Here is a 21,037-nt window from a genome sequence, read left to right as displayed (position 1 = left end):
CAGCTCCTCCGGCGGTGTCGCGTGCGCCTGGTGGGTGACCTGCAGGTGGCCCCGCTGTGGGACGCCCTGCTGAATCGCGAGCTCTTCACCCCGGACATGATCGAGGACATCCAGGTATCCCCCGGACTCCGCTCAGCCTGTGTTCCCGCTTCTCGGCCGCGCGGGCTTCCAGGGCGCTGGTGGGGACGTCGGGGCTGTGCGGGGAGGGATGCAGAAGTCGCGGCCTGACTTCAGAGCCTGGCCCCGCCCACCTCTTCCCCGCCGCATCCGGTCCCCACCCCCTTTGGAGAACCGTGGGGCGGGAATCCCGTTTTCCCTTCCTGTGTCCAGCCCCCCAAGTCTCCAGGGGAACCAAAGAATCTCACATACCTCTTTGTTGATTGTTTGTTAGAGCGATTTCGCGTCCTGCACCGTCAGCGAGCCCTGTTAGTACCTGTGTTGTCTGGGAGGAAGTAGGCGTGTGTGTTTTCATTTTCTAGCGTAGAGACTCAAAGCACCCACTTTGCAGTCAGACTGCCTGGTACTGGGTCCTTCGGCAGGTCCTTTACTCTTTTTTAAGCCTCAGATTCCTGGACTGTGAAATGGGCGACAGTAGGGCTGTCTGAAGGTGGAAGTGAGACAGTGGGTGTCTAGGAGCGCCCGCCGTGGAGGTGCATTGAGGCCATATCCCCAGGCACTGCAAGCCCACTGCCCTGGAGCCCCCGTGCGCGGGCGCTAGAGGGGGCAGCTTCTGCCCTGCCCCAGTCCGCTGCCGCAGTGTAGTCACACCAGCGCGCTGGCCCACTCTCCCTGTATCTTTCACACTTTTAAAGAAAGACTGGAAATCTTGATTTCCCTGTCAAATTCCTGCACTTAAAATGCTAGGAACGGTGTGGTGGGACCTCCCACTGAGCCACCCCCCGGTCTGTTTTATTTTTGTTTTGAGACAGGATCTTGCCACATTATCTTCGTTGGCCTTGCTTGTCCTCCTACCTCAGCCTGCTGAGTAGCTGAGATTACTGACAGGTGCTGTTGGGTACCGCGCTCCCGGGAGTTATCTGGGGCCGAGTCTAAGGCTGAGCAGCCGAGAACCAGGCTCAACCTCCTGCTCCTGTAGCGAGCAGCCCTGTCATCTTGACACCTGTCTGTCGACTTCCACTTTCCTCCATCTTCACAGTTGGGACCCACGTCCTGCACATCTGTCTCCTTCTGTTCTATTTCCAGTTCAGCTGCACCGTCTGCCACCTCCTGGCCTGCTGGTAGCTCACCCCTTCCCACTGTTCACCCTAACCCCAGAGTGTTTTTTGCTTTCTGGTACCAGGGATTGAACTCAGGACCTTGCACTTGTCGGGCAGGCGCAGTGCCGCTCACCTAAATCCCGCGCCCTAGAATGGTTTTTCTGAAAGGCAGATGGCACCCTGTCTTTCTCCCTTGAACTCTTCAGTAGCTCCTTGTAGATTTCAGGCTGAATTTCGTGGCCTGGCCAAGCAAAGGGCTGACCCTCACCTCCGCCTTCTTCCTCTTACAGGTCTGAATTCATGATTCACTTCCTTGTCTCTCCTGAGCCATCCTTTCCTGACCCACAGGGCTGAGTTGGGGGGTCCTGTGCCCTCCAGCCTCATGGGCTCTCCCTCCTGCGCCTGTCTCCTTGCTGTGTTCTTACTGACTGGTCTGTCTGCACTCCCACTAGAAGTTGACCCCCGAGGGTCGCCCTGTGTGTTGCTGTGTTTTCAGCACTCAGCACAGCGTCAGGCCCAGCGGATGCAAAGATTACAGGGGTCGCACGCCCAGTGCACCTGCAGCCTCAGTTTCTGCCGGGGTGCTGGGCTGACCAGACTCATCTCCATGGGGGGTGGGGGACAAGATGGAAGCCATGTGAAAGTACCTGGCTGAAGAGTGTCTGGCCTTTGTGTCCCAACAGCGGGCGGGCTCTGGGTCTCGGCGGGACCAGGCCCGGCAGCTGATCACGGATCTCGAGACCCGAGGGAGGCGGGCCCTTCCCTTGTTCATCTCCTGCTTGGAGGACACGGGCCAGGACACACTGGCTTTGTTCTTGCAAACAAGTTGGCAAGCGACAAAGAAGGATCCAGAGGCCATCGTCAGACCCCTGGACCTCGAGCCTGTGGTGGTGGGACCGACGGGGCGCAAACCAGAGAAGCTGAATCCCTCGCACCCGGCCCCAGGAAATCTGTCCCCGGTGGTGCTGGGCCCAGCTCAGCTCAGGGCAGAGGATCTCGGACCAGAAGCTCCCAGACCAGCGGGCATTGGTTCTGGAGGACTCAGTGATGTCCGTGAGTATTGCAAGAGTGCTTGGTGGGTGGTGAGGGGTCGCTGGGGAGGGACCGTGGCACAGCTGGCTGGGCTGAGATGCAGTGTTGAACTATGGTGTTGTCTTACTGTGAGTATTCACGGAGGACGGGTGGGATGTTCCTAAATGATTTCGGCAACCTGTCCTTGAAAAGCAGGTGCTGAAGTCTGTTTTGGGTACCCCTGTTTCCCATCAGTGTTTCACTTGGACTAGTCCATGGCTGGCAACCAGGGGGAGGCCTCTGTTTTCTGGGAGTTCACCATATCTATCATCTATCTATCTATCTATCTATCTATCTATCTATCTATCTATCTATCATCTCTCTGTGCAGCGCGTACCTTACCTCCTTCCATCACAGCAGCCCCGCAAGGCAGTATTATTAGACTCAGCCTTGTCAGTGTTGTACAGTAATTTATCCAAGAGCACAGGCTTCATCCGGTAAAGTATGAAATGTATCCGAGTCCCTAGGGTGCAGATCGTTCTTACCTGGCACATGCGTGCACACACACGGGTCGCCATCACTCAGATCACCGCCACACAGAACATTCCAAGAGCCAGGAAGCTCTCCTCTTCCAAGTGTGTCCACTCCCCAGCTGAGACATCACCGTCGCAGTCTCTGTGCCACCGTCCCTTTGGCTTGTCCTTGCATCTCAATATGAATGAAATCCTGGGGTGTAAACTCTCTTGGCTCCTTTCACCCATCCTACATCTGTGGAATTCGGTCATACTGTTGGGCACATAACAGTTCCTTCTTTGTCTTTGCTAGGTGGTAGGAGTGGCTTCTGTCCTATAGTGTGTTTAACCAATCTGCTGCTTGGGTTGATTTCAGTTAGGGCTGTGTTTCCACGCAGCAGATGGAGATCCAGTGCTGTGCTTCCTGTTTCCTATTTGCCTTGTAGAGCCTTGCACACTAGCAACAGTGGTTAAAATTGCTGGGTACTAGGCCGGGGATGTAGCTCAGTGGCACCGCACTGCCTGGCAAGTGCAAGGTCCTGAGTTTGATCCCCGGTACCGCCAAAAAAAAAGTTACCGAGTATGTACTGTCTGCTGGGCACTCTTCAGAGTGTTTGCATAAGGCATCTAATTGAATCTTCTGAACTCTGAATGTTCCCGTTTTTCTGTGGAGCAGAAGAAGCCACAGACTGGAAAGCGAATTTCCTCAAGGATGGAGGGAGCGAGAGGTGGACACAGCTGCGGGCTGTCTCGTCCTTGTGTTGCCCTCCTGTGCTTCACTGGTGGCCATCTGTGCTGCTTTCCTGTGACCTTTGAGGTGCATCTCTGACTGGGGGACGTTTCTCCAGGCGGAACTGTGGGTTAGTGGGCCACTGTTCTCTTCTGACAGATGCTTCCAACTTGAATTTCAAAAACATGTTACAGGGCCGGGGATGCAGCTCAGTGGTTCCGCCACCTGCCTGGCAGGCTCAAGGAGCTGAGTTTGTTCCCTGGTACCAGACAAAAACTAATTGCACTAGCCGTGAGTGAAGCGATCATTTTCCCACACTCTGGCCGATGATGAATATCAAGATATTTTCCTATGATGTAAAAAACAGTATCTGTTCTGAATAAGTGATTTTGGATAACTTGTTAAAACAGAAAAACAAACGTGATGAAGATCTGAGGCAGTAGGGAGAAGCCCACTTCTGGGATTGTCCATAGGCACTGTTATCCTGCTGGAAAGGAGGCAGAATATAAGTTCATCTGTTCTTATGTGTTCCGTGAATTTCAGTGGTTTATGACCAGCTGTCTGGCCTTGAAGCTTCCTGTTCCTTTGTAAGGCATTTTATTTCCTGTTTCTTTTTTTTTTTGGTACGGGAATCGAACTGAGGTCCTTGTGCTTGCGAGGCAGGTGGTGGAACCACTGGACTTGAATCCCTGGCCCTTTTTCCTGTTTCTTGAGGCTGGAGTCTGACAGCGACAGTCATGGAGGGAGTTCCCGTGCAGAGCTGGGACCAGAGCCTCGCTCTGGCCTCACAGACAGACTGACAGGTGTCCCTTTAGGTGCTGGCTTGCAGCCTCTGAGTTCTGTTTGGACATATTCCCAAGGCAGGTTCATGGGGACCATGCAGGAGTTGTATGAGTAGTTGTAAGTGTGTAGTTGTGTAAGTGTGGCAAGATCTGGGTGAGAAGCTCCAAGGTGGAAATAGACCAGTGCTTCTCAGCCTCTTCTCCCCACTCTGGGACATTTAGAGAGATATTTGGTTATTACAGCTGAAGGGAGTAAGTGGGTACCCAGTGCACAGAAGCAGGCGTGCTTCTCCCCGAAATATCCTGTGATACCCAGAGCAGGGTAGGTAGGGTTGGAGGCATCTCTTTGGCTGAGCGCTTGTATAGCGGAGGCCCGCCGTCCACAGTAATGAGGGATCTGGCTCCTGGGTAACTGAAATGAGCACGCTCAGCTTTACTGAGTTCTCAGCTGTGTGAGAGGTACTGTCTTCTGGGTGGCACGTGTAGTCATCATTTTTTCTTTTTTTGAGACAGGGTCTCGTTATGTAGTTTAGGTGGCCTCAGACTCATGAAGATCCTCCTGCCTCAGCCTCCCAAGCACTGGGATTCCAGGCGTGCACCACCACGCCTGGCTTGGAGTCATCAGTGGAAGCCTCACCACAGCCCTGTGAGATTGGTAGTTGCTCCTGTTGTCCCACAATAGAGAAGGGAAGAACAGAGGCCCAGAGGATCTGAGCAGTATACACACTGTCACACCGCTGGTCAGCAGCTCGGTTGGGGTTTGAGCTCTGGAGCCCTAAGGTCCAGATTCACTCCGTCAGCTGCGTTAAAGAACTAATGGCTCGTTCTCTTTCTGGCCTCTATGTTTGTGCCATTTTCTCCTTAGTTACTCAAATATTTGCCAAGTACCTGCTGGGAACGCAGCATCTGCACAGGACGTGCAGTCCTTACCTTCACATGGAGGGGCAGAGATTAGCTTTGTGCCTACTCAGGGCTTTTTTTTTTTTTTTTTTTTTTTTTTTTGGGGGTTTAATGTCTTTGCCTAGAGCTGTATCCCTAGTGTTTTATTTTATTTATTATTTATTTATTTATTTGTTTTTTTGAAACAGGGTCTCACTATGTAGTTGGAACTCACTATGTAGCCCAGGCTGCCCTCGAACTCAGAGCAATCCTCCTGCCTCAGCCTCGCGAGTGCTGGGATTACAGGTGTGTGCCACCACAGCCGGCTTCAAAGTAGGTCTTCAGTTAGGGTTGTGGTTACGGCTATGAAGAAGTTGAGCACAGAGCTTCGGGGGCACGAGGCACCGGGTCCACCGGAGAGAGTGTCTTTGCCTGTATCCACTGCAGGGAAAACGCCTGTTCCTTCAGAATGGAATGAACTTTTTCACTTTTAGCTGTGATGCCCCAGTGTGTGTGAGTGTGTGCCCTCTGCCGAATGCCTCTCCTGCCTCTTTCTTTTGTGGCCCCTGTAGATCTGTTTCCTCCACACATCCCTGCAGCCTGTGGCCACTCTAGAGCACCCGTTTTGTTTTGTGGATCATTGGTGCTGATAGAAGAGTGAGTTCCTCAGCAGTGGATAAATGGTGGTATTTTTGGGGTATAGCAGAATTTTAGAAATGAGCAGATATGCTTAGTACTGGGTTGGTAGACTCGCAGGAGTGTTTGAGTGAAGTAAAGCATTTCTAATTTAAAAATCAGGATGTGCCTTCTTTTCTGGTGTGGCTTTGAAGTTGGCATAGAGCCCAGGCCTCAGCAGGGCCCAGGCCTACTTGGTTGTGGGCAGTGCCCTGTTCTCCTTGTTTAGAAAGGGGGAAATGGATCTCCTGAACTTGTCGGCTGGCGGTTGGTTGTGTTGTGCCCAAGTCGCGAAGTCCTCGAAGACCCCCAAGGAGTCAGGTCTGATGCAATTGCAAGAGGAGTTTATTGCAAGCTCGAGCCTGGACCTCAGGTGTCACCGTCACAGCGGCATCAGACTGAGATCCCAGATCCAACTTCGAACCAAGTTTATATAGGATTTTTCTGTTGCTATTTTTGGTTTTGCCTTATCATCAAGGGGCATCGGGAGGGCACGTTGGAACATGACCTAATGCTTACATTTGCAAATTTATTATGGGGTGCTGGGAGGGTACGTGTTGGAAAGTTACCTAAGGCCTCCATTAGACAATTAATTCCTCTTTTCTGACTTTTGCTAACTAAGATATATAACTATCTATATCCACTATAATTAATTCCTATATTCATTAGATCATACAAAAAGAAGCTTTTCTATTAACTGATTAATTTCTATATTAGCTATAGCTAAATTAATTCCTATATCAGCTATGACTTATTCCTGTATTCATTGAATTACATAAAAAGAAGCTCATCTTAAAGAGGAATAGAAGCAGGGTGGAGGTGCCCTAAAAGAGGAACTGCAATTGTCAAAGCACAGAGAAACTGCCACCTGGAATGGAATTTTTCAGAAAGAAACTTTTGCATTTACTCTATTCTGGGTAAGGGGCATGGAGCCCACCGTGACCTGGAAACTTGGTCCTCACAGTTGATTCTTGCTAACTGAAATAAAAGTGATTTTGATGTGTAAGGAAAATGGTATCTTCTCCTGTTTCCGGGGTTACTACTGTGTGCTGGGCTCCATGGACCCCACAGATAGGAATCTCTGCTGCCTGGGCCTCCCTGCCCTTTTGACCCGGCCTTTCTCGGCGCATACTCTGCCTGGCTTGCTTTCACACAGTGTCATGTTTCTGCTTCTGCCTGGGGCGTTGTGTCCTCAGTACCTGTGTTCCCCTGAGGCTTTGTTCCCCGCTGCTGAGGCCTGTACTTTTGTGTCCATGAACTTGCTGGTGGTTGATTCTGGTGTGGGGCTTTTATGACTGAGGACCCCAGTGACGTTCACAGCCAGGCCTGTTCTGTTCCCTCCTTGTGGATTTGAACCAGGGAGAGGTCAGGGAGTAGGTGTGTTGGCTTTGTGTGAGACTTGTCGCCAGTTCTCAGCAGGGTTGAGCTGGTTGTCTCTCCCAGCAGCAGTGCCCGAGGTCCCCGAGTCCCTGTGTTTGCAGGGCCGTCCCCACAAGGTCCGTGGGCCTTTTCCTGGTGGACCCTGACGTTCACATCTCCCTCTCTGTCTCTCTAGGTGCCCCGGAGATGCTGAAGAGAAACGCACGTTTGGTGAGCTCTTGGTCAGGAGGGGCCAGTGGTGTGGCCTGTGCCTGTCCTTCCCCAGGCCCTTCCCTGCAGCTGTGCCCAGAGCCTGGGCCCCTGGCCCCGCTGGAGAGTGAGCTTTTGGTCTCACCCTGCACAGCCCCCTGACCCAGGCCCAGTGCTTGCTGAAGCAGGTGGCCAGAGCCTGCACTTCTCTTTCCGTCACTTGGGGCACCCGGCTCACGAGGGTGGGGATCAGCACCAAATCCCTGCCGCTGTCACTACGCCATATTGACTGTGTGCCGGGCGGTTAGGACCGGAGAAGTCGGGCAAAGGGACCTACAGATAAACAGTGACAAGAACGGGCTGTTGTGGGTGGGAAGTGCCGGGGCCTAGCTGCGATAGGAGCCCCAGGCAAGAGCCCCTGCGTTTGAGGTGGTCGGGGCAGGTGGCTTGCGGCTGTCCCCCATCCTGAGCCCCAGCTGGGAGCCGGCTTCTCAGCCCTGGCCTGCTGGGTAGGGACCCCGCCGCTCCGCAGAGGGAGGGCAGAGCTCAGGTCCTGGGCCACCGCTGTGTGGGAAGCAGGGGTCGTCCTGGGCTCACGCTGGTCCCCGTGCCTGGCCAGGCGTACGTCCTGAGCGCGGACCCTTGCGGCCACTGTGTCATCATCAACAACGTGAACTTCTGCCCGGCATCAGGGCTCGGCGCTCGCACCGGCTCCAACCTCGACTGTGTGAAAATGCAGCGCCGCTTCTCCCAGCTGCATTTCCAGGTGGAGGTCAGGTGTGACCTGACTGCCGAGGTGCGGCCACTGTCTGGGGACACGGGGATGGGCTGGGTGGGGCGGTGTCCTGGGCGGGACCCCGAAAGCAAGCCGATTCCCCAGATGAGCCCTTACATCTCTAGAACCACAGGAGGCCATGTGTCTCTGTGGTTACAGCTCAAGCATCTGCCTGCCAGTGACCTCCTGTGCCTCAGTTTCCCGGTCTAGAAAGCAAGAATAATCCTCCGCATTGGCTGTTACGGGGATTACGTGAAAAGTCTCTAAGCACAGCACCTTTTCCCTGAGAATGGTGATTGTGACTTCAGTCTTGGTCCCTGGATGTGGAGACAGTGCCTGCCCAGGCCTTCAGCAAGGAACGGGAGTCAGGTGTGGGGGCAGTGGACCCACCTGTGCCTCCAGCTCAGCTGTGGTCTTCCCTTCCTGTAGAAAATGGTCCAGGCTTTGGTGGAGCTGGCGCGGCAGGACCACCACGCTCTGGACTGCTGCGTGGTGGTCATCCTCTCTCACGGATGTCAGGTAGGAGCCTCTCCCTCCTGGCCTTGCTCCTTGGCAGCATGGGACAGAGGCTGAAACCATTCCTTCCTACGTCTGTAGGGCCCGTGGCTTCCTGGGAGAGAGCTGTGGAGCTTTGCCCAACCCCCGCTGTTTCCCAGGGTCACCTGGTCCTCTGAGGCATTGGAAGTACCTTCCTAGGTGGGACAGAGTCCTGAGAGGAGCCATCTGGTAGCGCGGAGGTCTCTTCCCAAAACTGCGTCTGGGTTTTGTTCCCAGCCTCTGTCCTGCCCCACCTTGCAAGGCCCTTGGCTGCTGGGTGGGCCTCAGGACCCAGGGACCGCTCATGTGCTGGCTCATCGGTGGCCAGCCCCTTACTCCTACCTGGACCTTGGTTTCCTCATGGGCTGGACTGATGTGCAGTCACAAGCTGGTGGCCCCAAGGTCCTCTATGTGCTTGATGGTGTTTTTATTTTATTATTATTATTATTATTATTATTATTATTATTATTTTCATTATTAGGGATTGCAAGCAGGACCTTCACACTGAGCTACATCTCTGGCTCTTTTTTATTTTTTATTCTGAGGCAGGGGTCACTAAGTTGCTCAGGCTGGGCTCGAACTCTTGATCCCGCTGCCCCAGCCTCCCGGAAAGCTGGGATTACAGGTTGCGCCTCAAGGCCTGGCTTCTGAGTGTTCTTAAAATTGGCAAATTTCTTTCGCTTCTCGTGAAACCCTAAGGTCTGGCTTGACTGGTCCAGTGTCTTCACGGAGCAGCTCTGGCCTGCCGCCGGCAGGGGCTGCCGTCCGAGCCTCCCAGCGTGGCGCAGGGCATCTCCTGGGAGCCTGTGACAAGTGCACCCCTCAGGCCCCCGTTGCACAGCTGTGCTTTCAGAGTCTGCACTGTGACCAGGCCCCCATGGGACTCCTGAGCAAGGAGCTTGGGCTACAGCAGCGGCTCTCAGCATTTAGTTGTGGCAGAGATGCCCAGAGGACCACAGTTCTGGTTCGGGGTCCAGGTGCTTCGGCCTCTGCATTTCTTCCAAGCCCCTGGTGGGTGTGGGTGCTGCTCGTCCGGGGGCCGCCCTCTGGCCCCGCGGGCACTGTCAGGCGTGGGGCTTCGTTACCCTTGCGGCCGGTGTGGACCGTGTCCTCCCACAGCCGGCCTGCTCTGACCCTGTGAGCCTGGACCCCCGGAGGCCGCTGTGCAGGCCCTGATTCCTACCTGTGTCTTGGCTCTTGGTTCCCTAGGCCAGCCACCTGCAGTTCCCGGGAGCCGTCTACGGCACGGACGGGTGTCCTGTGTCTGTCGAGAGAATCGTGAACATCTTCAGTGGGACCAGCTGCCCCAGCCTGGGAGGGAAGCCCAAGCTCTTCTTCATCCAGGCCTGCGGTGGGGGTGAGCAGGCCTCAGTCCCTGTGGGTGTGGCTGGCGGGGCAGGAGCCGCGCGCCTGCTTCTGGTACCCATTTCTGTTGTCTCCATTGTCGGATTCTCCGACCTCCGTCATCTGGATGGGATCTCTTTCCACCGATCTAGACAAAGGGAGGCCGAATTTAATTAGTGGAATTCCCCAGAGCCCAAGCGTTGGTGAATTGGGGAAAGTTTTAAGTGTTATTTGGATTATTTACGGTTTTGCTCCAGGCCTTGTGTCTTAGTCCGCTGTCGGGTGCCATAACCGAGGGCCACACACTGGGTGATGGGTGAAGACCGGAGGCTTAGTTGTGCACAGTCCTGAATCCTGGGCAGTCGGGGGCACGGTGCCAGCCTCTGGTGGGGCCCTGTGCTGCACCTCAGCGGTGGCGGAGGGCGTCCTGGGGAGACGAGGAGGTGCGCCAGCTTGGGTCTGTGCGCTGTTGCTGTGGTTTTCATCTTCCTCTTCCGCTTCGTCTTCCACCTCCTCTTCTTCCGTGACCTCTCTCCTGTCCCCCTCCATCATCGCCATCACCGGTCCCATAGGGTCTCACTTGCCTGACTTTAAACTCCTGCGCTCAAGAGATCCTCCTACTTCAGCCTCCTGAGGAGCTGGCAATGTCCTCACACATCGCCATGCCAGGCTTTCCCCTCTGTCTAAAGTCACTAATGCCACCCTCACAGCCTCACCTAATCCTGATGACTTCCTGAGGTCCTAATTCTAAACACCACTAAAATCTAAATTTAAGGATTCATTTTCCTTGGCAGTCTGGGGTGACCTCCTTCAGAATTTCAGCGATCATGCCAAGAAGGCAGAAGGAAAGCTCAGTGCTGCAGGACTTGGGTGTGTTACAGGCAGGGGAACACACTCTGCCCACTGGGAATTATTCTTATGGGGGAGAGTGTTTCGCCTTCCAGGGAGTTTGGAGTTAACGAAGCCCTCTAAGAACAAAGCCACACATACAACATGAACCCCCAGCCTAGGTGTGCAGAGGGAGGCTGATGTGAATGGAGCTGCAGCTGGCATCCCTGTTGGGTTCACCACGCCCCTTTCCCACACCCCTCTCATTCTGTTGTGCCTTTTTTTACAGGTAGCTCCTCTGCTCATCCTGATCTCCTTCCATCATCCTTATGGTGTTCATCATCCTTATGCATTAATCACTTTTCTGTTGCTGTCACAAAACAGCCGAGGCTGGTTGCTTTATAAAGAAAAGAGGTTGATTTGGCTACCAGTTCTGGAAGTCTAATCGTGGAAGTGCTCCTTTCTCTGAGGTTTTATAAGTTTGAGAAGAACTTTTCTTTGTCAGAGGAGCACTAATGTGTCTCAGTGACATGGTGCTGGTTTCTGCTTTCCCACAGAGCAGAAAGACGTTGGGTTTGAAGTGGCCCTCTCTTCCCCTGATGACGAGGCCCCTGGCAGCAGCCCCGAGTCAGATGCCGTCCCGTTCCAGGCAGGCCCGAGGCCCGGGGACCAGACTGATGCCCTGTCGAGTTTGCCCACACCCAGTGACATCCTCGTGTCCTACTCCACCTTCCCAGGTGAGCACATCCTGCAGCCAGTGTGTCCCGTGGGCCCTGGAGGCTGCTGTGCTGTTCAGGGCTGGTTCTGCCCCGCGGTGGCGCCCGTGGGACCCTGAGCATTGACTGCACCTCTCTGACCCCAGGTCAGGTCCGGCGGTTGAGGCACTGAGGGCACAGTTTAAGCCCGTCTTTTGCCTTGTGTGCCTCCGCCCCCTCCAGCCCTGCCTCAGTCTCCTCGCCTTTAAGATGGGCAAAGTAACTGCACCTCAGGGTGTTGTGGGTGCCCGACTCAGCGCCTGGCACAGGACAGAAGCAGCACCATGCTTCTCTTCTGTCTTTGCCGCCCAAGTGAGTCCCATGATTTGTGGGGGCCTGGGTTTCCTTGCTGGAAAAGCGGGAGCCAGCTGGCGTCAGGGGTGGTCACAGGAGTGCAGTATGTGGCCACTCCCGGGTGTATGTGGTGTTGGGGTGGAACCCAGGACCATGTGTGAATGAGTCATGGTCTGGATGTGGCTGGACCACTCGTGTTCGCCAAGGGGCCGGCTCCCCACAAGTTTGGGGCTTGCTTCTCCCGAAGGTTTTGTCTCCTGGAGGGACACCTCGCGCGGCTCCTGGTACATCGAGACCCTGGACGGCGTCTTGGAGCGCTGGGCACGCTCTGAAGACCTGCAGTACCTGCTGCTGAGGGTGAGGGCGCCTTCTTCCCTGGGCTGGGGGGCTGCGGGTGGCCCAGTGTGACTGCAGGGCAAGCAGAGGGTGACACCCAGGGCGTGATGGTGTCCGGCCCTGTCTGGTGCTGAGCCGTGGGGGCTGTGGCAAGCTGGGGACTGGACCCAGGGCCTTTGCACCACCTTTTTACCTTGTAAGGTCTGGCTGCGTCACTTAGTTGCTCAGGCTGGGTTTGAACTTGTGATCCCCGACTCCGCTTCCCAGAGTGCTGGGAATACAGGGTGTGGCACCGCCCCTGGCTTGGTGGGCTCTTTGGCTTCTCTTAATGAGGGCTGTGACTCTCCGTGGTGACAGTTTTCTTTTTTCCAAAAGGGCCACATTGTTCTGCCTTCTAGGATGTGCCTTCTGTTTTTGTTTTGTTCTTTTGTACCGGGGATCGAACTCAGGTCCTTGTGCTTGCAAGGCAGGCGGCTGCACGACTGAGCCAAATCCCCAGCCCTAGGATGTGCCTTCTGGCTGTCCTCAGTGCCGGGATGGAACAGCTCAGAAGTCAGACCATGGCGTCCTAAAGGCTGGCTGAGCCCGGCCCCACCCACGAACCTGTGGTCTTTTGCTCTGGACCCTGAAGCTTCCTGGGAGAGGCCCCGCCCCACTCTGTGAACAGCCAATCAGAGCCCCCTGCCAAGGGATGCAGGTGGGTCCCTCCTGCTGGGCCCTGTGCTCTATACCTGGAGGGGCTGTGAGGCCTGGGGCCGTGCCTTGCTCCAGAGGGACCTTCTGGCTTGAGCATTGCTCACCAGAGCCCAGGACGGGAGACAGGCAACGCAGGAGACTCAGGCGCCGCGCCCCAGGCCTGTGACCCTCAGAGGACATCGGGGCGCGGCAGGGCAGGGGTGGAGGATAGCTCGGGACAAACCTTGCATTTGGCTCCTGGTCCAGATCCGCGTCTCTTCTCTCAGACTTTCTTCGTGGAAACCTCTCAGTGTGGGTGAAACTTGGTGAACTTTTAAGTCTTGACATTTTGATTTTTGTGTTTTTTGTTATTATTCTGGGTTTTTGAGATGTAGTCTCGCTGTGTAATCCAGGCTGGCCTCAGACTCGAGGCAATGCTCCTGGTTTAGCCTTCTGAGCGCTGGGATCCCATTTTGGGATTTTGTGTTCCTTAGCTCTGTAACCGACTCGAGGAACCTGCAGGTAGAGCTGATCTTCATGGGCCCTTTAGTCGACACACCAGCTCTCTTGAGCTCTGGATTCACTGGAGAGTCCTGACCTCATTGACTTCCTGTGGTTGTGTTTTTGCAGGTTGCTAATGCCGTGTCCGAGAAAGGGATTTATAAACAGATTCCTGGTTGCTTTAATTTCCTTCGGAAAAAACTTTTCTTTAAAACCGAATGAGGTCAGGGCTGCCCACGCTGCCTTACCACTCACCCCACACGCTGTGTGCTGCAGCAGGCCCGGAGGTGGTTGCAGCCACGTCCCTCCGCGTCAAGGCGTTGGAAGCTGGCAGTCGCGTCCTCCCCATGGCGGACCGGTGTCAGGAGCGCCTAGGTCGAAGAGCAGCGCCCAGTCGTGGAGGAAGAGGAGCGGAGAGCTGTGGGCTCCGCGGGGCCTCTCCGAGCTGGCTGGGCCGAACCTGGCTATCACACCCTCCCCTCTAGAGCTGAGCTCCTCACCCTGCACTGCAGCCTTGGGGGCCAGGTGACCCTCGATCCTGGGCTCGGCCTGGGCGTCATAGGATGCTTCGTGCCCTCCCTGGCCTCCACCCGCCTGTGCCAGTAGCACCCCGACCCTGGATGGTGCTGACCAGAGACGTCTTCAGGCATTGCCAGCCGAGTCGCGGGGAAGCGCAGACCCACAGGGGTTCGGGGCTATGGACACAGCAGTGTCTTTCAGATCAAAGAGCTTAGGCTCCTGGAGCCTCGGCATGTGGGCCTGGGGATCCCAGGTGACGTTTCAGGAGTGGGTAACATCCCTTCGGTCACGGGCGAACATGGACTCCCTCGCCGCTGTCCGTCCTCACTTTGCTCTGGGCCTGTTCTTTCCCACGAAGGAGACACTTGCTATTTTCAAAACATTTCCCCAGACCCAGGTGGTAGTGCCCGCCTGTCGTCCTAGCTACCCTGAAAGCTGAGGCAGGAGGGATCACAGTTCCAAGATAGCCTGGGTAACTTAGCAAGACCCGGTCTCAAAGTAAAATACTTCCTGCAGCAGTGGTGGCAAACCTGTGGCGTGCATGTTATTTGGTTTTCTTTTACAATAAAAGGTGTCAGGCTGGGGATCTGGCTCAGTGGTTCCACCGCCTGCCTTGCAAGTACAAGGACCCGAGTTCGATCCCTGATACCAAAAGAAAAAAAAAAAACCAAAAAGATAAAAGGTGTCGACATTTGAGTTGTTTTTCTGAACCACAACCTTACTGTTCAGGTTTAGTCGCAGTGTTGGCGCTCTGTGATAGGTGGGTATTACGTTGCGTTGGGCACTCATCTCTGAAGTTTGGCATCCCTGGCTAGGGTGTGGTTCGGTGGTAAAGCACTTGCCTGGGTTCAGTCCCCAGAACCACCAAACAAAATGATAAAGGAACAAACCCATTTCTCCAGGCCTAATTTCACTTGATCCCCACCCCAGCCCAGGTAGTGACTGAGGTGGATCCCCTGGGCCCACAGAGGTTAAGTGTCCTGTCCAGGGGAGCACAGGCACCCCATGGGGGCACCTGGCTGGATTCTGGGCCTCCTGTCCAGAGCCCCATCTCTTGCCAAGGGCCCCAGGCCCCAGAGTGCAGCGTGGAAGAGCTGAGCTTGTGCAGAGCGGCCTGACCCCGAGGCCCTCTCTTGTTCCCAGGACCTGGAGGTTGGGATGGACATTTGCTAATAAGACTGACCAGGGTGTGATTTCTGCAGCTGTCGCTTTATTATCATTTTCCTCCTGTCACGTCCCGGGTCTGACAGTCCTGAGGCTTCTCTGGTTAGTATTTTGCGATCACCTGTGGACACACCAGGAAGCGAGCAGTTTAACCCGAGAGCAGAGCCGGCCTGGCCCTTCGCAGACTCGGTCTCTATGTGAGTCACAGGTAGTCTCAGGCAGGAGGTCCTGCTTGAGGCTTCTTCTGGTCGTGAGTGGGAGGGGTCGAGGTCCCAGCGTTCCCCAGACCTGCCGGCTGGTTGGAGAAGGGTCCCCACCTGCAAGACTTCAGCTCGGGCCTTGGGAAACCCTGAGTGACAGGCTGGATCTGGATGGGTAGGCGTGGTTGTAAATTTCATTTGTTTCTCAAATGAAACTGCTGCTTTAGGCGAAGAAATACTGGCCATGGCAGACTGTTTTGTTGTTTGAGACAGGATCTCTCACTGTGTCGTCGAAGCTAGACTTGAACTCACTGTGTAGCCCAGGCTGCTCTCAAAAGCCTGGTGATCCTCCTGCCTCAGCCTTTCAAGTGCTGGGATTACAGGCGTGCACCACCACTCCTTGCAGTTTTTTCTTTTCTTTTTCTTTTCAAATGCAGGTTGAGCCAAGGCTTTTGCACTGAGCTTTATCCCCAGCCCTTTCCTATTGTTTATTTTAAGACAGGGTCTTGCTAAACCACTAAGTTTCCCCAGGCTGGGCTCGTATTTGTGATGCTCTTGACTCGGACGGCAGAGTGCTGGCGTTACAGGTGTGCACTACCACACTTGGCAGTGTAACTGGCTTTCACAGCTGTTGGACAGTACCCGTTAAACATTGTTTTCTGGTGCTGGGGAGCGAACCCGCGGCCTCTCACATGCTAAGCACATGCTGTTTCTCTGCGTTCCTTCCCCAGCCCCTAAACATTCTGCTATGTGAACTCCATCAGCCAGGGAGGCTGCTGGATCTCCACTGTGCAAATCCTCAGAGTAGCATGCAAGAAAGTCCAAGGGTGTCTAGTGTGGCCACGTAAGAATGAAATCCCATTATGTTCTCACTGTGGAACAGTATTTAGCTATTTAAAAGAGTGACCTGATTCTGTGTATTGCTAACCAAAATGTGTGTAAGTCCTCAGTGGAGGAGCAGGACCCTTTTCTGGTTAGAGACAGTGTCTGTTGACAGGCGCAGTGGCACAAGCCTGTAATCCCAGCACTCTGGGAGGCTGAGGCAGGAGGGTTACAAGTTTGAGTCCCAACGGGAAAACTCGGCATGACCCTGTCTCAAAATAAAAATTCAAAAGAGGGCTGGGGATGTAGCTCAGTGCAAAGGTCTTCGGTTCAATCTGCTGTACTAAAAATAAATAAATGAATAAAGAAAGGAAAAAGCATGTGCGTATGTGTGTGTGTGTGTGTGTGTGTGTGTGTGCATCAGTCTTTGTTATATGCACATAAACCCCGGAAGACCACTTGTGGGACTGTTACCAGTGTTTTCCTCTGCCGGAAGTGGAGGTAGGAAATGAGGGGCATTTGTACTTTTTATTTGATACACTCCTGTCCTTAATACTTTTATAAAGAAACATATTACTATCTGGAAAAACAAATAAGCTAGATACTACCAAAGGCCCATGAGAGGCCATTCAGTGAAATGTGTCGAAGGCACAAAAGCCCTAGGCCACCTGTGTCCCCCCTGCCTGTGCTTTTAAAAATATGTATTTTTTTTTTGCGGTACCGGGGATTGAACTCAGGACATTATGCTTGCGAGGCAGGCGGTGGCACCACTGAGCTAAATCCCCAGCCTTTGCCTATGCCTTTTTGCTAGCAGGGTCCTGGCCTTGTGTACCTGTCTAGGTTGATGCGGGCGGGTGCTCCCGGCCCCCTTCCACCCAGGGCTGCAGCTGTGTGCGACTCAGGTGCACATGGTGTGTCTCTGGGCTGGGGCCACTGCAAGGATCCACCAGCCCCTCTGCAGCTATGGGGGCAGCCTTGAGCAGGGGACAGTGGGCTGCTGGCTCTGCCACTCCTGGAACCCGTCAGTGGGCATCTGTGCCGCTCTGGCTGCTGTCCTGTGAATGCAAGGCTTCTGCCCAGCTGACAAGCAAGGTTTGCTCTCCCCGCCGATGCTCCTGCCATCTGGCCTGCTCTGTTCTCCTGGGTCTGTGGCTGGCAACCACTGAGACTGGGACAACACATCAGGACAACTGTCCCTGGTCCCTGCTTTGTGTCCTGAAGGTGTTTCCAGGCCCAGCTGCACAGTGACTCCTGCAGCAGCTGGGGCTGGAAAAGGGTTTCAGGATTTGATCGTGCAAAAGCCTTCAACGTCTCTGTCCCTTTGCAAGGCTGCTCGGAGATGCTTTCTGTCTCCAAAGCTGGGCTTGGATTCCCTTTGCCCCTCGAGTCATGGTTTTTCCCCGCCAAAATAAGAGAAAACAAAACAACAAAATCCCCATAATTTGCCCGTCTTTCTTGATTTTTCATTCTTCTCAAACTCTTTGGAGCCTCCCGTGGCCACTTGTCGGCGAAGCAGAGCCAGCAGACAGACGTGTGGACGCGGGAGCCGCGGGGGGCAGTCAGGCCACTGCTACCTCCCACGCGTGGCTTTCCTCCTGTGTCCCCCCAGTTGTGGCTGCGGTTTCACCCTTGGTTTTGTAATGGTGGCAGTCTAACTCAGCGTGACAGCTCTTTCAAATTAAACTTCACATGATGAAATCAGGTGCCAGTGTACCTTACTTGGCGTGCTCCGACACCACCACCGCCACGTCACCTGCTGTGGCTCCTGACGGTGTCGAGGTGACCCGCTTTGGTTCAGGTCTCATTGTACAGGAGAGCGAACTGCAGTGGTGGCAGTGTACGTGGGGGAGGACGTTAAAAACGTGTCCCCAGGCCGGGTGTGTTGGTGCATGTCTGCTACGCCAGCTGCTTGGCGGCCCCAGGAGGTTGACATGTTTCAGACCAGCGAGGGCAATTTAGCAAGATTCTTTCATGAAATCCAAAATGGCTGAGTATGTAGCTCAGTGTGAAGGCTCTGGGTTCAATCCTCAAAACTACTTGAAAGAAAGAAGGAAGGAAGGAAGGGGGAAGAGGAGGTGGGGAGGCAAGGGAGACAAAACACTGGGCGCCTCTGGGGGCGCCTCGGTGGAAGAAAAGGTTCCAGGCTCCCAGAAGCACGGGCCTTGTGAGGTGGTGAGGGCGGGACCCACGAAGCTCGGGAAGCTCGGGCTGGTCCGGTTCTCACCTCATCGATCCAGTCCACGAAGCTGGACACCCGGGTGAAGACGGACGGCTTGCGGTAGTAGTTGCAGCCGAGACTGGATCCGAAGCTGACTACGCCGTGTACTTGCCACCTGCCGTCATCCACCTGGCAGCTCAGCGGCCCTCCAGAGTCCCCCTGGGAAGTCGGGTGGGAGGTGGTGGGGAGGCAAGGGCTGCCCCAGGAACCCGGATCTCAACACTTTCGCCCTCTGTCCTCTGAAGTCAGCCCCGTGGTCACAGCTCTCGGCTGCCACCCGCTACCTCCTCCTGTGACCGGGTGCTGCCTGGTGGCCTTTGTGGGCGGAATAGAGGGGCACCGTTGACCTAAGGCCCGAGGAGCCCCTTCCAACTCGTCCTGAGTCCACGGGGTAACAGTTCATTCTGGTAAAGGGGCCGTCTCCGGGAAGGGTTCTCTGACAGCGACTTTCAGGGGCCATCCATCGGGTTAACTCAACAATTAACAGAAGGCCCTAACTTAGAGACCCTGACTTAGAGAACACCTCCCCTGGGTCCCTTCTTGCACAGGAAAGAGGCATGTCGGAAATGAGACTCGTTGATGAGACCCAGGGGAGGACTTCTCAGCAGTGAGCCAGGGTGAGCACTGCCAGGAGAATCTCGAAACATTACTTCTGGACACTACGAGCCCCAAGGCCGGTTCTGAAACATCCAGGAGCCGGGAGGGTGGATGCTAGGGCCCCTGGGTGTTCTCCACCCCAGTCTCATCCTCCTGTAGAAAGCTTCCCATCTTTCATACTCACGTTGCAGCTGGAGGTCACACCGTCACCCCCAGCACAGACCATTCTGGTCTTCACGGAGCCGCCCCACCAGCTATCGCTGGAGCACGTGGCATAGTCCACGACCAGCAACAGGCCTTGTTGCAGGATGTCGGGAGTCGCCCCATTGGCTGAACGAGACCAGGGGGAAAGCATTAGAGGGACAACTGGGTCTCCTGGTGAAAGGAAATAGGGACATCTTCTGGGTTTTCTGATTGGTCCTTACTAATATCTTCCAACCAAACGGTTGCTATAGGAGTAGCCATTTTCGTCCTTACTGTGTCCTTACGTTCGATTGGTTAGTGTTGTGGCCATTGGTGATTGGCTCAAGGGTGATTGGCTCCTTTCCTGGGAGTTTGGGGTGGAGACTAAGATCCTAAGAGAGCAGCTGGAGGTAGCAGCCATCTGTTTGCCATGAAGAAAACCCACAAGAAAAGAAATCCTGTGGAGGGTTTCCTGAGTTTCTTACAGGCTTCTACTCCCTGGTTCTAGCCTGGTTCTGATGCCTGGCTGTCTCTCTGCCCTTCACTTGAGCCTTTTAAATCGTTGTAATGAATTTGCCTTTTGGAGATGTATACGGGCTTCTGTCACCTACCTGAGATATGACAGTGAGGCTGCTGGCATCTGGAGCCCTCTAGTTGGGTAAAATATTCTAGTGCGGTGAGGGGAGCTTTTGTAATGGCCCAACGCCACCGTCAGCCTCGCGTCTACTCGGGTCACCACTAGAACTAATGGCAGCAGGGAAGACTGGTACTAGTTTTGCACTTCCCGAGGCTCCGCTGACGCGCCCCCTTCCTCACAGACATGTTTGTTCCTGCTTGGCGGACGGGACACTGAGAACAGGAGAAGTCAAATGTCTTGCCTAAGACCACCGTAATTAATACATAACTAACACTCAGGTAACATTTGCCTATAAATGGAGCATTTTTCACGCGTATCACTTCTTTCGGTCTTCACAACCGTTTGCACTTTGCAGGTGAGGAATCTGAGGCTCTGCAGTGACTTGTCCAAGGTTCCATGTGACTGACAGGAATGGGACTAAAGGCCAAGCGTCTGGACCCTCCCTGGCCCTGCACGTCTGCAGTGAGGTAGGCTCTGCCCCGGTGTGTTCTGGGTAGACACACGTGGTCGAGACGCTGTCCAGTGAGCATGAGATTCCTCCTCCACCTTCCTGGCCTCTGCTGGGTGCTTGAACTTCCCTAGAGCCTTCCAGACCTCCGGTGATTTTACGAGGGAAGGGTAGGTGCTCTCCTTGTCCTTGGTGGCTTATACTATTGGAGTTTGACCCTTGGGCACCTGTGAGAAGCTAATCCGAGGGAAGGGTAGGTGCTCTCCTTGTCCTTGGTGGCTTATACTATTGGAGTTTGACCCTTGGGCACCTGTGAGAAGCTACTCAGCCAGTAGCTCTTCAGAGTTCCCAGGCCTCAGTGGGAGAGCGCTGGCGCAGGGGGTCTGATGTGGCTCTGGGGATGTTGACGGGGCCCCAGAAACCTGAGGCCACAGAGCAAATGCTGGCCTGAGTCACACTGATGTCACACGTGCCGGGACGGTCAGTTTTAACCCCCCGGCGACGCGTGTGACACCTTCTCCCTTCTCTGCCGGGCCTCAGGGCACCTGGCTGACACTCACTCTGTAGCCGGCCCCAGCCGGTGACGTAGCAGGGGTAATTGCTGGGCAGGATGGTGCCGGCGGGTGGCAGGCAGGCCAGCTGGATTTTGTAGCTCAGGGTGACGGGTTCAGCCAGCTTGATCAAGGCGATGTCGTACCTGCATCAGGAAAGAGGCAGAGTTGTGAGGAGGGGTCGCCGCTCCCGCCCGGCAGGGCTCCGAGGCCCCTGGCACCTCCAGGTGCACCGCCTCCAGGCTGTCCCCGTGGGCAGGGCGGCAGAGCCTCTCGGG

At 54.8% G+C, this 21,037-nt stretch overlaps 2 protein-coding genes across 2 annotated transcripts in view; one reads left to right on the top strand and one right to left on the bottom strand.

Moving 5' to 3' along the window:
• Positions 1-6: 6 nt before the first annotated feature.
• Positions 7-14,436, top strand: Casp9 (caspase 9). The gene is made up of 9 exons (XM_033767320.1): positions 7-114; positions 1,901-2,270; positions 7,362-7,396; positions 7,995-8,171; positions 8,580-8,669; positions 9,897-10,044; positions 11,417-11,596; positions 12,156-12,265; positions 13,550-14,436. Exons 1-9 carry the CDS (start codon positions 97-99, stop codon positions 13,640-13,642), a joined length of 1,221 nt encoding a protein of 406 aa, XP_033623211.1. The 5' UTR covers positions 7-96; the 3' UTR covers positions 13,643-14,436.
• Positions 13,733-21,037, bottom strand: part of LOC104852835 (chymotrypsin-like elastase family member 2A) — a 13,039-nt gene continuing 5,734 nt past the window's right edge. Inside the window, exons 6-10 of the mRNA XM_033767953.1 lie at positions 20,769-20,905; positions 19,125-19,270; positions 18,350-18,502; positions 14,052-14,115; positions 13,733-13,926 (exon numbers count right to left, since the gene is read on the bottom strand). Coding sequence (XP_033623844.1) covers positions 13,733-13,926; positions 14,052-14,115; positions 18,350-18,502; positions 19,125-19,270; positions 20,769-20,905 — 694 coding nt within the window. The remainder of the gene's footprint in view (positions 13,927-14,051; positions 14,116-18,349; positions 18,503-19,124; positions 19,271-20,768; positions 20,906-21,037) is intronic.

The sequence above is a fragment of the Fukomys damarensis genome, unplaced genomic scaffold (assembly GCF_012274545.1).
Source record: "Fukomys damarensis isolate Sample0158 unplaced genomic scaffold, DMR_v1.0_HiC HiC_scaffold_23, whole genome shotgun sequence".
In the NCBI taxonomy this organism is placed as follows: Eukaryota; Metazoa; Chordata; class Mammalia; order Rodentia; family Bathyergidae; genus Fukomys; species Fukomys damarensis.
The sequence above is the reverse complement of the archived record's forward strand: the minus strand, read 5'-3'. Positions and strand labels throughout refer to the sequence as shown.

Bases quoted from the DNA above. Each gene is read 5' to 3' on its own strand.
- Casp9 (XM_033767320.1), top strand. The intron at 7,397-7,994 runs GTGAGCTCTTGG...GTGCCTGGCCAG, and splicing joins TGAAGAGAAACGCACGTTTG to GCGTACGTCCTGAGCGCGGA. The intron at 11,597-12,155 runs GTGAGCACATCC...CTTCTCCCGAAG, and splicing joins GTCCTACTCCACCTTCCCAG to GTTTTGTCTCCTGGAGGGAC.